This window comes from Microtus oregoni, unplaced genomic scaffold (assembly GCF_018167655.1).
Source record: "Microtus oregoni isolate MIOR12 unplaced genomic scaffold, Mior012 000053F_ref0000044, whole genome shotgun sequence".
Taxonomy (NCBI): Eukaryota; Metazoa; Chordata; class Mammalia; order Rodentia; family Cricetidae; genus Microtus; species Microtus oregoni.
Genome location: NW_024543829.1, coordinates 8,384,858 through 8,400,824, shown reverse-complemented (window position 1 = coordinate 8,400,824; position 15,967 = coordinate 8,384,858). Strand labels below are relative to the sequence as shown.

The window sequence follows — 15,967 nt, the reverse complement described above, 5'->3', positions numbered from 1 at the left end:
TTGCTGGGAATTGAACTCAGGACCTTTGGAAGAGCAGGCGATGCTCTTAACCACTGAGCCATCTCTCCAGCCCCACTTGTGTTCTTTATATCGCTCATTTGGTGACATCTGCTCTTGTCCTCTGCCTTTCTCCTGGCGACTGCACACAGGCAGTCTTTCTCCACTGCTCGTCTACAGAACATCCCCGTTCTGTCTGCCTAGGGCACAGCTCCTACAGCTATGTATAATTCTTAAAACATGTGATTGGGTAGCAAATACTTGAGCACTTACAAAAAATACTTACTAAACTTCAAAGTTTCAAGGTAAATTGCTTGAAGAGCTGAACAATATGAATAATTTTCATAATTTTATTTCCATTTTCATATCCTTTCTTTAATTAAAAAAAAAAAAACTAAAAACAAACCTGCTCCTAACTGTAGACTGGTCTGATCTTGTGCGGGGAACTGCGGCTGAGATTGATGGCAGGGCTAGAGTCGTGTCCTGTCCAGAAAACACGGGTTCACATGGGTCTAACATCATCTGTCTCTTATAATCTTTCTGCTTCCTCTTCTAAGATGTCCCCTGAGCCTTAGGGTAGGGAGTAGGCTGTATATGTTTCCCTGTGGCTGAGCACCCTTCTTAGCACTTTTACGGGTTGCGTCTTTGTTAACCACCACCCAGTGTGCCATGAGCTCCTCTGATGAGCTCAGAGACAGTTTGTTACTGTGTCTCTTTAGCAAAATAATATCAGTAGATTTGCCTCTAGGGTCTGTAGATTTCCCAGCCATGGGTTCTTGTCTAGAACAACAGCTTCAGGAGGCACGCACTTTCTTCTGTGGAGTTGACTTTAGCATTAATTAGTCTAATTAGACAATGCTTTTTACCCTCACCCCTAGTGCAGCCATGGGCACACCTGGCCATGCTGATCACTATTGTAGCCCACAGCGTCTATGGCTGCCTAAGCTTACCGCTCCCCCCTGCTCCCAGACTGCCTGCCCTGCTCAACACTCTCTAGTGCTAGGAAAGCTAGCCAGCAATGGGGAGCTTCCTGGTTAGTACTAACTCCATTTCTCCATGTCCTATGATCACTGTAGTGTTTCTCTTTTAATTTTGTGAGGTCACTTTTAACACTCGGAATCCTGGAGATTGAACTGAATGAATTAGTCTTGCGCATAGTTTAATACACATTAAGATAGTCTAGATAGTTTAATACACATCAGACTGCTCTTCTCCTAAGATTTGGAGTGCTAAAATTAATATAGAATTGTATAAATTTCCTTAGTAATTTTTAGATACGCTAGTTTTTTTTTCCACAATAAGACAGTATAAATAAATGGTGGCGTAGAGAACCAAACTTATTATTACCTATAAATTCCTGATTTTCTCTCTAGTAGTTATACATGCACATAGGTGATGCAGTTGGGTAGTTTTGAGGTGTGACTTGGAGCTCTGTGTGGGATGCAAGTCTTCCAAGGGTGGCTTGAAGGTTATCTGCGGAGTAGTTCTTACTGTGCTTACCTAATTACACACTGCCTGAGCCGGAAAATTGAACTTTAGCGTGCTCTCCCCTCTCTACTGATGCGCCAGCCCCTTCCGCTTGTTTCTTTTCATTTCCTTGTTTGCTTAATATATTTCCATGTTGGCATTTTTCTTTGTCCATTTCTTAAATATTTTCCTCATTAATATTTTCAGATTCTGAGTTTTGTATCTGTATATCTACTTTAAAATATGCATAAAGCTTACTTAATAAGGAAGACAACAAATTTTAGTTAAATCTTTCAGAAAAAGCATGTTGCAGTTTTTTATATAATCAAAACGGTAGTGTTACGGAGTTTAGGGAACCAAATTCTGATGCAAAGCAACCCTTTTTTTTCCTTTCTGTAGTATAAACACATGTCTGTGTAAATGCATGTGAGTTATTTGGCACAATTGAAAGTCTTGATTTCAGTTTGTGTGTTAGTGTTTTGTTCCTACAGAAAAATATGTCTGTTTATGACAAAGGCTTGAATTAGTCTTTTATTTTTACATTATCTTGTCTCATATAATTCTGGGGCCACTTAGAATCTTCAGCATCAGCATAAAAGTCAGTTGAGAGATTCTGTAGGAAGCTGCTGGATGAGTTGAGACAAGCAAGTTCTGTGCAGGGAGCATTGGTTCCATGCTTGTAGCTGAAGAAATTGTTTGAGTTGAACAGAGTTTGGATTGCTTAGTTTTCATGAAGGGAAGAAAGTGTTTGCTAAGGTCAGATGACGTCTGTTCTCAGGTCAGGTCAAGTGTGATTTGGGTGTTTTGGAATGAGTAGACTCAATCCAGAAGAGCTGTTTTCTGGATGCTTGTTATTCTACCTTCTCCATAAATCACTTGGGGAAAACAAACACGAAACCCAAATCCACTTGTACAAAACAACACATCTCATGTTTGTCTCTTGCAATAGGAGACTTTAGCAACTGTGACATACACCTGGGTATTCATAGAGAGATGAAGATGCTACTCATGGTTTTGAAAATATGGCCATTCTCTTGTGTGATAGTTTCTAAGGGCCAATGCCTGCAGAGAGAAGTTAAGACACTCTGGACACAGACTTCTGGGAGCTTCAACCAGAGCTACATTGGGATGAAAATGTTGGTGAACCTGTGTTTTGAAGGCAGGACTGGTAAACCCACTGATAGTTTGGGTGGATTTGGAAAAAGACTATCAAGGATAGCTCCTAAAAAACCTGGAGAACACGGGGCTGGAAAAGGTCAACCAGGAATTCCTGTGATGCCAAACTGAGAGATGGTTAAATGAGTTGAAATTCAGAAGATGAGGTTAAAGACAGGAAATATAAATGTTTGTAGTTGTGGGACCCATGCTACCTCGGGGGAGTCTGTATAGGTGCTTGTGGTCGTGGGACCCGTGCTACCCCGGGGGAGCCTGTATAGGTGCTTGTAGTCGTGGGACCCCTGCTACCCCAGGGGAGCCTGCAGATGACTATGCATTGTAGCTGTAACAGGACATTCAAGACATTTCGAGATCCAGAACAGCTCACTAAGGACACTGAGAAAGCAGTCGTCATTAGGGAGAGGATGTTCCGTGGTGTTTGTGAAGATGGCTTCTCATCGAGGAGAACATAGCATTAGCATCTGATACCACAGGTGTGGTAGATGGAGCGCAAAAGAAAGATCTGATGTAGTATTTGGCAATAAAGAAGTCATTGCTAAGAGCAATCTCAACAAAACGTTAAACATTGAAACTTGATCATTTAATCCAGAAAAGTCTGTGAACTGAGGAACTGGATGCAATGGCTAGAGACACCTTTCCAAACTTACTGCTGTGACGAGGAACAGGAAAATAGGACAGTACCTACAAGAAAATTTGGGTTCAGGGGGGTTCTTTTAGGACAAGAAATGATTCAGTAACAGAATCAATGGGGTAGAACTTGGTGAGAAAACATGAGTCTTGTGTGAAATCACATGGCTAATAGGCTCAATAGAATACTTTCCTTCTGTGTTTTCAAAGTTAGGGCATAAATAACCTCTTTCATGGGTAGGTGGAATCTCTGATAAATCCCTATTTCTGGTCTTTTTTAAGGGACAGAGGAATTATAATTTTAAAATTGATAAGCTTGGACAGTAGGCTTCCATGGTCTTATTTTCAGAAGGTCTGTTTAGGTTGAACAAAAACTTTTGCTGCTTAGTCTAAGCTGAGGGAAGAAAGGGAGAACCACAAAACTAAAGCGTCTGTTCAGAGATCATTTGAGAACAGGATCTGGACCGCGTGGAATGAATGAACTCAGGTCAAAAGAGTTATTTTCAGGAGAACTGCTTTGAATCAAACGATTACAGGCTGTAGTTCTTCAAACTCGGAATGGAGAGAGAACACACAGTTCATCAGATTCTTTTGCAAACACTGTTTTTCTGGCCACAAGGTCCCCTTCCAGAGTTCTTCACTTGCTCTTTTAATGTGGAACTCAGTCACTTGGTGCCTTTACTTTGAATTTTTTGTTCACTTCTCTTTTGTTTATTTTTTATTCATCTTACATTCCAACCACAGTTCTCCCTCCATCCTTATTCTCACACCCCATCACCTCCCTGCCAGCCTGCTCCCCCATCCATTCCCTGCAAAGAGTAAGGCCTCCCATGGGGAGTCAACAAAGCCTGGCACACTAAGTTGAGCAGGACCAAGCCCCCCCAACTCCTGCAAGGCTGAGCTTGACATCCCATTATAGGGAATGGGCTCCACAAAGCTAGCTCATGCACGAGCGATAGATCCTGGTCCCACTGTCAGGGGCCCCTACTTGAATTTTTTAAAATTTACTGTGTATGTGTGTGGCTCTCACATACACACATGTGGAGATAGGCCAGAGGACAGCCTCTGAGGCTCAAGTCTTTCCCTCTATGTGGAGATAGGCCAGAGGACAGCCTCTGAGACTCAAGTCTTTCCCTCTATGTGGAGGTAGGCCAGAGGACAGCCTCTGAGACTCAAGTCTTTCCCTCTATGTGGAGGTAGGCCAGAACAGCCTCTGAGACTCAAGTCTTTCCCTCTATGTGGAGGTAGGCCAGAGGACAGCCTCTGAGACTCAAGCTTTCCCTCTATGTGGAGATAGGCCAGAGGACAGCCTCTGAGACTCAAGTCTTTCCCTCTATGTGGAGATAGGCCAGAGGACAGCCTCTGAGACTCAAGTCTTTCCTTCTATCGTCTGGGTCCCAGGTCCTGAACTCAGCCCACTATGTTTGCGAGTGGGTGCCTTCACCTACTGTGCCACCCACTGGTTCCTCTCATTTTAACTTCCTCTCTGGGTTATCTCATCTACTTACTAACATCCTAATGTTTCCTGAAGCTCCATCTTTTGCTGATATTTCACTTCTGTATTGACATATTGATTACCACCCTATCTTCCTTTTAAAGTATCATGTGCACATACTTCAAGTTCAGCTCAACATCTCTTCCATTTCTTTCTTTAAACGGTTCCTCATTTAGCATTCTGTCTCAGCAAATTTGGAGACTAATGCCTGGTTACTTAAGAAAGAAGTCTAAGAGCTGTTTCTGACTCCTGACCTTCACACGCTACTTCTTCCTCCTGTGGTCACTGACTAATGCTCTTGGTCCAGCCTCTCCATTCTTAGTCCATTCCTTTTTCCTCTTGACCCTACTGGGACAGCTTTCGTTCTAGCCAACTAATACTTGCTTGGATTATTACTTTATCTCTCAAATTGATGTTCCTGCATTTCCACATAGTAAGATAACATTTGATATACTTATGATTTTCTTCTCTTTTTGTGTCTCTTGTTCGTGCCTGAATCCTCTGAATTCTGACCATCAGGACTTTGGGCATAGAGTAACACATAGGAGAGCTGTGCCACCATAATGCTGAGCTGTGGCTTGATTGAAAATCAGAATCTTTAACCAGTTTTCAAGGTCCTGTGAGATGTGTCTCCTGTTTCCTCTCCAGCTACTTGATTTTTCCTGCCTTAGCCTCTGCTGATTCTTTGACTGGTGTCCTTGCTTGGTCCTTGCACTGCACCCGTCATCTTCTTCCTTGATTATACATGCAGTGCACTGCAGCCGTCATACTCTTCCTTGATTACAGTGTAGTGCACTGCACCCGTCATACTCTTCCTTGATTATACATGCAGTGCACTGCACCCGTCATATTCTTCCTTGATTACAATGCAGTGCACTGCACCCGTCATACTCTTCCTTGATTATACATGCAGTGCACTGCACCCGTCATATTCTTCCTTGATTATACATGCAGTGCACTGCACCCGTCATATTCTTCCTTGATTATACATGCAGTGCACTGCACCTGTCATATTCTTCCTTGATTACAATGCAGTGCACTGCACCCGTCATATTCTTCCTTGATTACAATGCAGAGCACTGCACCCGTCATATTCTTCCTTGATTATACATGCAGTGCACTGCACCCGTCATATTCTTCCTTGATTACAATGCAGTGTACTGCACCTATAAAATCCTTTTCCTTGTTTGCGCATGCAGTACCCTGCACCTGTAATATAATTCTCTTCCTTGTTTTGCTCTTCGCATGTTTGACACTTTATTATCTATGATTCTTATCTGGAATGGTACTTCATCCAAGAGACCATCTCTGAACTAAAGAGTCCAAGGTTATTTCAGGGTTACTGCTACATATTCTCTTTATATTACCAATCTAAATCCTCGGAGAAGCAGAATGTTGCTTGTTTACACTCTACCCCATTAGACTACATGACAGAACTCACGAGGACTAGGACGGTATTGAACCCCTCTTCACTCCATCTTTCTCCTTCTGTCTCCTGTTTCTTTCCTTGTGTGCTCTCTAGGAGTTAGAAATGTGCCGAGAAACTGTAGCTAATCCTTAGCAGACGCTTCTCTAATGAATGATTTTCAACAGTGATTTATTCTTTCAATAATTTATACAACAAAACAGTTTGGATCATTTAGCATTGAAATTCAGTACCTTTGGCTAGGAAATGTTGGGCTGCATCTTCAAGACTGAATACTTGTCACATGCCGTTCAGAGGATGAAGGATTAGAAAGAGTTGTGGAGGCCCATATGATAAACCTCATTTCTTTCTCATGTTCAGGAAGTTATCAATTTGTCAAGAAGCTGTAGTCCTGTTAAATACATTTGGGACTAAGATACGGGAATATTAGATATTAATTTGATATTATTTCTTTTGTAATTGTGGCTGGATGGAAGTAAATGGTTTTTGTTTCAACATACAAATTAATTCTTAATCTTTTAATTGTTTTATTTTTTGAGATAATATAATTCTATCCTTTCTTCTCTTCCTTTTCTTCCTGACAACCCTCCCACATACTCCTTGATCTCATTCAATTTCACTGCACACTACATTTTAGATATTTGTCCTGACATTCACAACACAAAGAAAAAAAATATATAAATTTAATAAATCAGTAAGTATTTTATTAGATGAATGTCTAAGGTCCTTTGCTTGAGCACCTTTATAGATAGCAAGGTAACATTTTTTTTTTAAATTTATTTATTTATTAAAGATTTCTGTCTCTTCCCCGCCACTGCCTCCCACTTCCCTCCCCCTCCCCCAATCAAGTCCCCCTCTCTCGTCAGCCCAAAGAGTGATCAGGGTTCCCTGCCCTGTGGGAAGTTCAAGGATCACCCACCTCCATCCAGGTCTAGTAAGGTGAGCATCCAATCTGCCTAGGCTCCCACAAAGCCAGTACGTGCAGTAGGATCAAAAACCCATTGGCAAGGTAACATTTACCACTGTTGACTGAACCTTCACCATATGACTGACTGAAACAAGACTTCTTTTTAGAGACACTCCAAACACTCTTGTCTATTTTGAATCAGATGGAAAAATAGCCCATTGGGACCCTTTACTATTTATTGCCTTAAGTTTAACCTTCTTAATGGTGGCTGTAGTTCTGTGATGGCCACTGGGGCCTGTAGACAGACAGAAACAATGGGCTCACATAAACGCACACCACAGGCAAAGGACAAACAGTTATGTTCTAGCTCGCTGCTTCCCATCTGCCCTAAGCCAGAGAAAAGCTGTTGGTCACTTTTTCTGCATATTGAATTCAATGTTTTATATAAATGATAAGAATAAAAGTGTATTCTCACTTATGAGAAATGTTCTGTAATGTGCAACTTAATTTGAAAATAGAGGACTGTAATGTTAAAATTTCTTCTTAGATTTCTGTTGATAACTTTTTTCAGCATAGAAACTAATTGATGTTCTTTTAAAAATTTTAATAACATATTACATGAAAAGAATTATAGATAAGAGCTCTCTAGGCCAATATACTATAGACGCCACTGTTCTCATATTTGCTGAAACATGTTTATAGTTGTGACAATGATTGTTGTTATTTTCACATAATAGCAGGTTTTAGTCAGAATTCTTTCCTGAAGAATCTAGGAAAGCTTTGGAGTTACTATGTGGTGAAAGTGCCTTTTGAACTCATTTTGTAAGTTCAAATGGAGTCCCTGGTGTCCCAACGCTGATTTTTGGAAAATGTAAGTCCAGCAATTGAATTGGATCTGATTCTTGTTCAGATAGCTTCTGAGACTATAGTGTTACCAGTGGTTTCTTGTAGCTAGCGGTCCTAACACTGGACAGACATTACCTTTTCCGAAACACTCGTTTTCTTCCTTCTTTGTATATTCTCTCAGTATTACTTTGGATGTTCTCATTTGGGAGGTGATATTTAGTTGGCCTCAATAGCTGTATCCTTGCATTCTGTGAAAAAGTGTATTCACGTTGCTGCCAGCTTTAAGGCGGCTGTCAATATGTCCGAGCTAGAGCCCAGCAGGGTCAGGCTGCATGGGAACTGCCTTTTCTCTTTGAGCCATCCCATCGGCCTTCTTTGTTGCTATTGGATATGTGAAGGGAGCGAGATGTTATGGCCCATGCTTTTATTCCCTATTTGGGAGGTTAAGGCAGCAAGATACGCTATTTTTTTTTTTTTTATTTTTTTTATTTTTTTATTTTAATTTATTTATTTATTAAGAATTTCTGCCTCGTCCCCACAACCGCTATTTCAGGACAGCCTTGGCTGTTCTATGACGAGTTCTGGGTCATGAGGTCAGCCTTTGCTGTGCAGTGGGATCTCGTCTAAGAAGACAAAGTAGCAGGGCCGGTGCGGCGGCTCAGTGGGTAGGAATGCTTGCAACGGAGCTTGATGACCCAAAGGCAGTGACTGGAACCCACGCGATGTTGTCTTCCATGACTTCACGGTGGCAAATGTGGATGTGCACAGGCGCAAACGCGTGCACACATGTACACGTGTGCACAGATGGCAGACACATAAAAGTTAAAGCTAAATGTGTACATTGTTGAAACTCTTACTGTGATCCACCTTAAGATCCAATTTTGAGACACAGAAGAAACATATTTAGACAATAAAACTTGTTTTGTTCTATATCCACATAAATTATCACACTTATTTCAAAAGGGCTTTGATCATAAAAATTAAACCTATCCACAAGAACAGTGATTTAGATAGTTTATCACATATTGTTAACCATGAAATTAAGCCAAAAATAAGAATCTTTAAACTATATGCCTCCATTTTGTAAAAACCGACCGTTTTAAGATGAAAATTATCAAGTTAGGACCAGAGGCCAAAACCACACAGCATGTAGGGTTTCTTCTGACTGAGGTAAATGGAAGAAATATAACCTCAAATTGCTGTGCATTGAATTTAGAAGATGCTTTCTCTTCACTGAGATACCCTGGTTAGGTCACTGAGTAATAGTTTCCTGCTCATCAGGAGAGAATGGCTTGATAGAAGGTTTTGTATATGTGCCAACAACTGTGAAGATATATAGGAAATAGGAGGGAGCAGGTGAATTAGACAAAGTGAAGACCCGTGTCCCAAATACTCCTTAGTGAGGACTCAAACTATGTAGTCATTAATGCCCTAGTTTCCGTTCTCCATAAAATGGTTCCAAAACTAACATACAATATTTTCAGGATAATAACAATATCTAAAAGTCCCTTAAAAACTGAAAATGTATTTAAGGAATGGACATGTGTGTGTTTGACAAATAGCTTAATGGTCACCTATATAATATGAAATAATGACATCAAAATAAGGACACTCTTAGTTTAGGTCAAGCCTCTAACTGAACATCTTAGATCAATGACCCTCTATATAGAACCACCTATTTTCATCGGAGACAGCGCTAGTCACAGAGGGTGGATGCTGGCATGAGGCTGTGCTGAGACCATTGCTGGGACCTTCAGGAAACAGCCTCTGAGAAAAATGCCATGGCTACCATTACTAAAATAGATTGAGAATAGTTGGTAAAATATCTCTCATCATGGTTACATTTTTCTAAATTTATGGGTAAGATTTTATGTAATATGTGCCATTTAGTTGGATTTTAGTTGAGATGGTAAAAATATTTTTCTATAATTATATAACTCATTATATAGTCACTGTGTAGGGCTTTTAGAAAGAAACCAGAATGAACACTATTCACTTAAAAAATAATTTAAGACTTGTTAGAGAAGAAATTAATACGACCAAGAGCACGTGTCCAAATGTGCTGTTCTGAAGAAGCGCAGCGCCGAGCTGTAGGTGGCAGAGCCTGTTGTCTGTCATATTCATATTCCTTCGTGGTATTAAAAGCAGAACAGAGCGCTTATTTTAGTGTTCCAGCCCCATGCAGTGCTTGAAGAGATACAGTTTGTGGCTGAAGTCATTCATTTTTCAGAAAAAAGAAAGCCTGGAAAAATGCATGATCTCTCTTCTTTCCCTGTAGCAACGTTGAGAAGATACCTTGTCCCATTTTTATTACTTCTGAGATTTTATTGCTGGCAGCCAGATGTGCAGAAACTCCTGACGACAGCATATATTCATTGCGTGGCTTTAATAGGCTTAGAGAAATATGAGCAGAGTCCATGAGCGCAGCTCAGCCTCACACTTCAGCCGGGGATGCCCAAAAAGCTTGCTGCTGTTTAGAATTCTTGCTACAGTCAGGAGAAAGCCGAAAGCTACACGAGCTCGGAACCTTCTACGGCTGACTTAGAAGAATAATGACTGTACAATTAGCTACCAACCTCTGCTCATTTAAGCACAGCTTTTACAGAGCTCAGGAGAAATATGGAACTTGATTGGCATGTTTTTGTTTGGTGGTGTCTGCGAATAGATGACTTTTAAAGACAGGTGGTAAGGAAAATAAGGAGGATAAAAAGAAAGAAAATGCAATTTGAGACATTGCGCCAGGTCTGCAATTCTGTTTTATCTCATTTCCATGGGGTTTTTTCATCCCCACCAAATATTTTACAGAATGAGCTTTTTGGACAAACGCTGAACAATGCAAGGTGAGTAAAGCTAAAGTATATTTTTCTAATATTATTTTCAGAGAAGTAATCTTGTATGGTTATGACATTGTTTGCCTTGAGGTATGGATGCTATTTTTTAATCAAATACAGCATTTTACACAGCATTCTTAATTGGATCTTAAGAAGTAAAATCTCTTATTTTTAGGGCATACTGAGCATATTAAATGTAAGTAGATTGACCTCTGAAACATAATACAGATCAGGCTCTTTCCTAATAACTAAAATGATTAATTTAAAATGCCTGATAGGTGTTTTCCTGCAATCATGGAAGTGATTGCATTGCACATGTAAACATGGGACTGTATAATCATGTGTGATTTGTTGGAAATATGAATAAGCAATCATGCATGCTCTTGTAAAGCATGCAGAGGATGATTTCTGGGCTAAGACGTTTCTCTGTGCAGGGAAGATCAATAACCACTCCTGAATAAGCGGGATTGTGGAGCTGCAGGCAGTGCTTTGTATTCGCTCGGCGACTTTGGACTCTGGCTTATAAATTTCTATCGCTCTTTCAGCTGATCTCTTTTGTGGGGAAGGTTGTTCAGTTATGAACATGTGTTCTGGATGGTTTTTCTGGCTCACACCAGCGCAGGCATTTACTGAAGAAGCTTTAGTAATGCAGATTTATCACTGGGTTCTTTCCTCGTTTAAGTTGTTCAGTTTTTGAGACTCCCTCCTGCTTTATACCAAGAATAATAGTCAGGAAAAACATACCCCAATGCAAGGAAAATATGCATGGGAAAGGATTGAGACAGGTATTCTGATAACACAGTAGTGGCCTGAAATTTTCTAGAAATGTCAGGAGGCTAATAGTGCTTAGCATATTGAATGGTTTCATTGGTCTGCTTCTTTTAGGATCTCTGAATACTGTGAGGCAGCCTATTTTCGAGATTAAAAAAGCTCATTATACAATATGTTTCTTAATATAGCAAGTGAAAAGGAGGCCCCTGAAATCTATTGTCATTTAAGAATTTTCTTGGTGGCAAATATACTTGACCTTTTCTTTGTATATAGTGTTTTTTTTTTTCTTAGTGAATTGACTAGTTTTTCATTTCTTGCTTTCAGACTAATCTAAGGAGTGATGGTGTGGGAAATGCCGGGGTAGTCTGCAAGAGGCTCTTTATTTTAAAACGTTGTCTCCTTATTCAGCAACATATCACATTCCTGTCTTTAATTTATTATAAAATTATATACATATATTGTGTTATTTTAAAATAAAAGTAATTTGTGGCTTTCTAAAAATTTCCACGATCAAGCCACCATAAGAATGATTGCTCATCTTTTTATAAGTCTTTTTTTTTTTGCTATGGAGAGTTTCCGTGTGCCTCTGGACAGCTCCCTGTAGAATCTGTGCCGTGGCAGCATGGGGAGGCGCAGGTTTGAAGTTAGAGTTGGCAGCGGACCCTATGACTCTGTCATTACCCTGGCCTTCTTTTCTTTTGTTGTTGACATGTTTATGGTTTCCGTGTTCTTATTAAATTCTGGCATTTTATTTTGGTACAATTAAACAAGAAGTTGTAAAATTTCTAGTGCTTCCGTAAATCAATAGTGTTTAGTTTTCTCAGAAATACTAGTAAATAAGGATTTTTTTCTGTTTTAGAGAACAAATCATGCCTTTATATGTTCTTAATGTCTTATTTTTTAAAAAAACATAACAGTAATTTATAAATTGCTCTTTAGAAACAATCTTCAGAAATAATCAACTACTTCGTTTATTTTTATGATCAAGCAAAACCATTTGTGCATATAGTTATTTTGGAAGTAGGAAGAGTGTAAAATAAGTATTTGAATTCCCAATTTATGTTACCACATCTAAAATTTTTGGTTATATTTTGTGTTTAGATTAGATTAATGGATTGATTCTGTTTTTCATTCCACTTAAATTCTCTTAAAAAGGAATACCAGTGCCAGGACAAAATGTTACAGTTAGTGTCACAGCAAAAACAAAAACCATATATTTTTAAAGTTTCCTTCTTCAATGGAAAAGGAACGGCCGGAGGAGCTGAGCTGTCGTCAGAAGCTGCACATGGGGTAGAGCCTTTGCGCTGGTCTGCAGCCAGGGGCTCTGAGTCCTTCAGTTACATAATCCACTCCAGTTCTGGCTGCTATGTGAGCGGTAGACATTTCTTGTTTAGATTACTTGGATAGAAGATTCAATATTGGTGCTGAGATAGTAGTTATAATATTTGAAGTGGAAGGAAAATAACATTGTAGGTTTGATGAAGTAATTTTGTTCTGAATTACCATTTAAGAGAAATTACCAGAGTACTGTACATCACTTGTGGGAAAAGCCATTATAAAAAGGGTACCCTATCAAGCAGCTTTGAAATGAAAAATTTTCTTAGATAATCAATCATATTTTTAAGCAACTCAACTTTTATCAGCTTTTAGGTGGCAGTGAAGTTGATTTCTATGACACATTAGCAATAAAAGGTTAAAACTGAAAATCTTTTTAATGTGCTCTAAAAGCATTTCTAAGTTCAACTTGTCAAAGAAGGAAAGATTTTATGTATGCAGTAATATTATGCAAATCATAAATCACTGAACTGGAGATTAATATGGATTGCTAAACTGTTAGCTATGACTATAAGATATTTGTTAGTGGAAATGAACTGGAGATTAATATGGATTGCTAAACTATTAGCTATGACTATTAGATATTTGTTAGTGGAAATGAACAGATTGTTTAGACTAGTGTTTGTTTGGGAACCATATGGTTGACTATCATGTTTCAGGCTGAAAGTTCTTAGCTTCTTTTCTTTCTGGTCCTTCAGTACTGCTTTAGAGCATGAAGGAGGTGGAAGAGAGGCTCTGTTCTTCATGCTTAGATGAAGCAGCTCATGATCCAGCCATGCAAACGGGAAGTCTGGGTTCCAACAAAACCATCTGATAGGTTTTGATGAAACTCTGGTTACCTAGTCTTCTCATTGTAAGCTCACTTCTCTTCAAATTGTTTAACCAGGGCATACAGATAATTTCCCATATCACCAGTAACAAGTCCTCACGTACTGAATTCATCATGAATTCTAATTTTTTCATTGTGGTGATCCTGGCTTTGGAATTAAGGTTAAATGTGTCTGGACTCCAGAAGTCTGTCTCTGGCAGAGCAGTGCATGAAATTATCAGTTGCTATGGGCAGCAGATGAACATAACAGCAATGGCTTGCTTTGTGATGAAATTTATGTAAGAGTATACTTTATCCTCTACATTTTCTCTTTGTTGGTCTTGAGCATTGCCATACAGTGAAGAAATATGTCCTTTCTTTAGATGCAATTATTGTTTTGGTCATTAAATGTGTGACAGTCAGTTTTCTGTTCCATCTGACCACACAGGGGCACAATAACACTGGAATTTATTCAAAAAATATACTATAAATATTTTTCTCTTTCTTGCACCTATGTACAATGGGCTATGCAGAATTTCATAAAAATTTCATTTTTAATCTAAGACAAAATAGTCGTAGAGAAGGGACTATTGTTTGGTTGGCCTTTCTAATGGCAAGCACAGGAACTGCACTATCTGTTTGAGCTGAAGCAGACCCGACTTATGCCATTGTCCTTGGTTACTGTCAGTGCTACTCTTCTCTCACAAAGGCAGGAAATGATAGACCGCTACTTACCAAAATGAATTATAAAGCTTAGCTTACCTAATAAAACTACATTATTTCTACTGTAGCATTACAACAGTTCTAAACATCAATATTTTGCACGATTTTGCAAAATGAATGTTTATTTAGGCTGGTAGTTCTTACGGTCAGAAGTACTTAATCCTTTACAGACCATTTATTATTGCTTTGGTTTATTATGAAACCACTAATTTGTGTTCATAAATTTTGGCACAGGCACTGTTATTCATGCCTGCACATTAATGATTACGCTGACATTGAGAGAGCAGCATGCTTTCTTCCCAGAGTTTGGAGGATGCAATCTGCACAGTCTGTGCATAGCTGTGCTTGGCATAATCATATCATAATAATTTTTCATTTTAGGAAATGTATTTCCTGGATTGTCTATATTCAGAGGCATAAAGAATTGAATTCATCATGAAATTTAATTGTTAATTTTTGTGATCCTGGCTTTGGAAGCAAAAGGAAATATGTTTGGATTCTAGAAACTATCTATCTGAACATGTACTGCATTCACTTATCAGTGGATACAATTTATGTACATATTTAAACTTTATTAAGTATATATGTAATCATTATTTTTGTCATAGAAGCTTACATTTACAATTGCTTGTCTTTGATTTCTGAGAAAAATGACTTGAGTCAGATATGTATATAATTGATATTTTTACTAGAATATTTATTATGGTTCTTGATTGTATATCATAATTAACGTAGATGCTTAATAATTATATTGGTTGCATTTAAGTGATTTCTTCAATGACATAATTTTGAAAAGCAACTTTTTTGCTGATAACTGATAGGTTAATATAAATTATAATTTTTCTTAGCAGCTTTTATATGATGATAAATAATCTTTAAAAAGTTAAGCTAATTATTAGTAAGTTTACAAATGTTGATGTTGTTTGTTGCGTGATAAAATTCACTCATTTTTTTGTGTGTTGTTGGTGTAGGAAGTCCTTTTGTATATGTATTGCTTTTATTGGTTAATGAATAAAGAAACTGCCTTGGCCTGTTGATAGGGCAGAGTAGAACTAGGTAGGGAAAGCTATATGAATGCTGGCAAGAAGAAGATGGAGTCAAGAGAAGCCATGTAGCCTCCGCTGGGGACAGATGCAGCCTGTTACCTTGCCAGTAAGCCACAGCCATGTGGTGATAAACAGATTAATGGAGATGGGTTAGTTTAGGATAGAAGAGTAAGCTAGAAATATGCTTAAGCTATTGGCCAAGCAGTATTGCAAATAATATGGTTTCTGTGTGATTATTTCATGGTCTGGGCAGCCGGGAACACTCCTACAACATGCTGTGGTCCTCTACTCTGACTCTATATACAGTTGTGAATTAGTCACAGAAATTTATTTCCTCAAGAAATACGGTTTTTGGAGGCAGGGACAATTTGAATTTAGATTCTGAAATTTGAGAAATTCTATGTGTTTCTAAACCTTGGGTGAACACTTTAACCATTGCAGCATAAACACTCGAGAGATTTTGCCCAGGACTTTTAAGGTCTTCTGCCAAGAGGGTGTTTGTTTAGTGTTTA

General features: G+C 38.8%; 1 protein-coding gene across 37 annotated transcripts in view; it reads left to right on the top strand.

The window, feature by feature from the left end:
- Positions 1 to 15,967, top strand: part of Rims2 (regulating synaptic membrane exocytosis 2) — a 386,828-nt gene that overhangs the window by 116,681 nt on the left and 254,180 nt on the right. For 3 of the 37 annotated variants that reach the window (XM_041637553.1, XM_041637551.1, XM_041637548.1), the window contains exon 1: positions 10,077 to 10,781. The exons of 28 other annotated variants lie outside the window; for them this stretch is intronic. In XM_041637553.1, the coding sequence (XP_041493487.1) occupies positions 10,660 to 10,781 (122 nt within the window). In that variant the 5' untranslated portion in view covers positions 10,077 to 10,659. Of the gene's footprint in view, positions 1 to 10,075; positions 10,782 to 15,967 lie in introns of those variants that run through there. 6 more of the 37 variants (XM_041637559.1, XM_041637556.1, XM_041637557.1 and 3 more) reach the window with 3 other exon arrangements.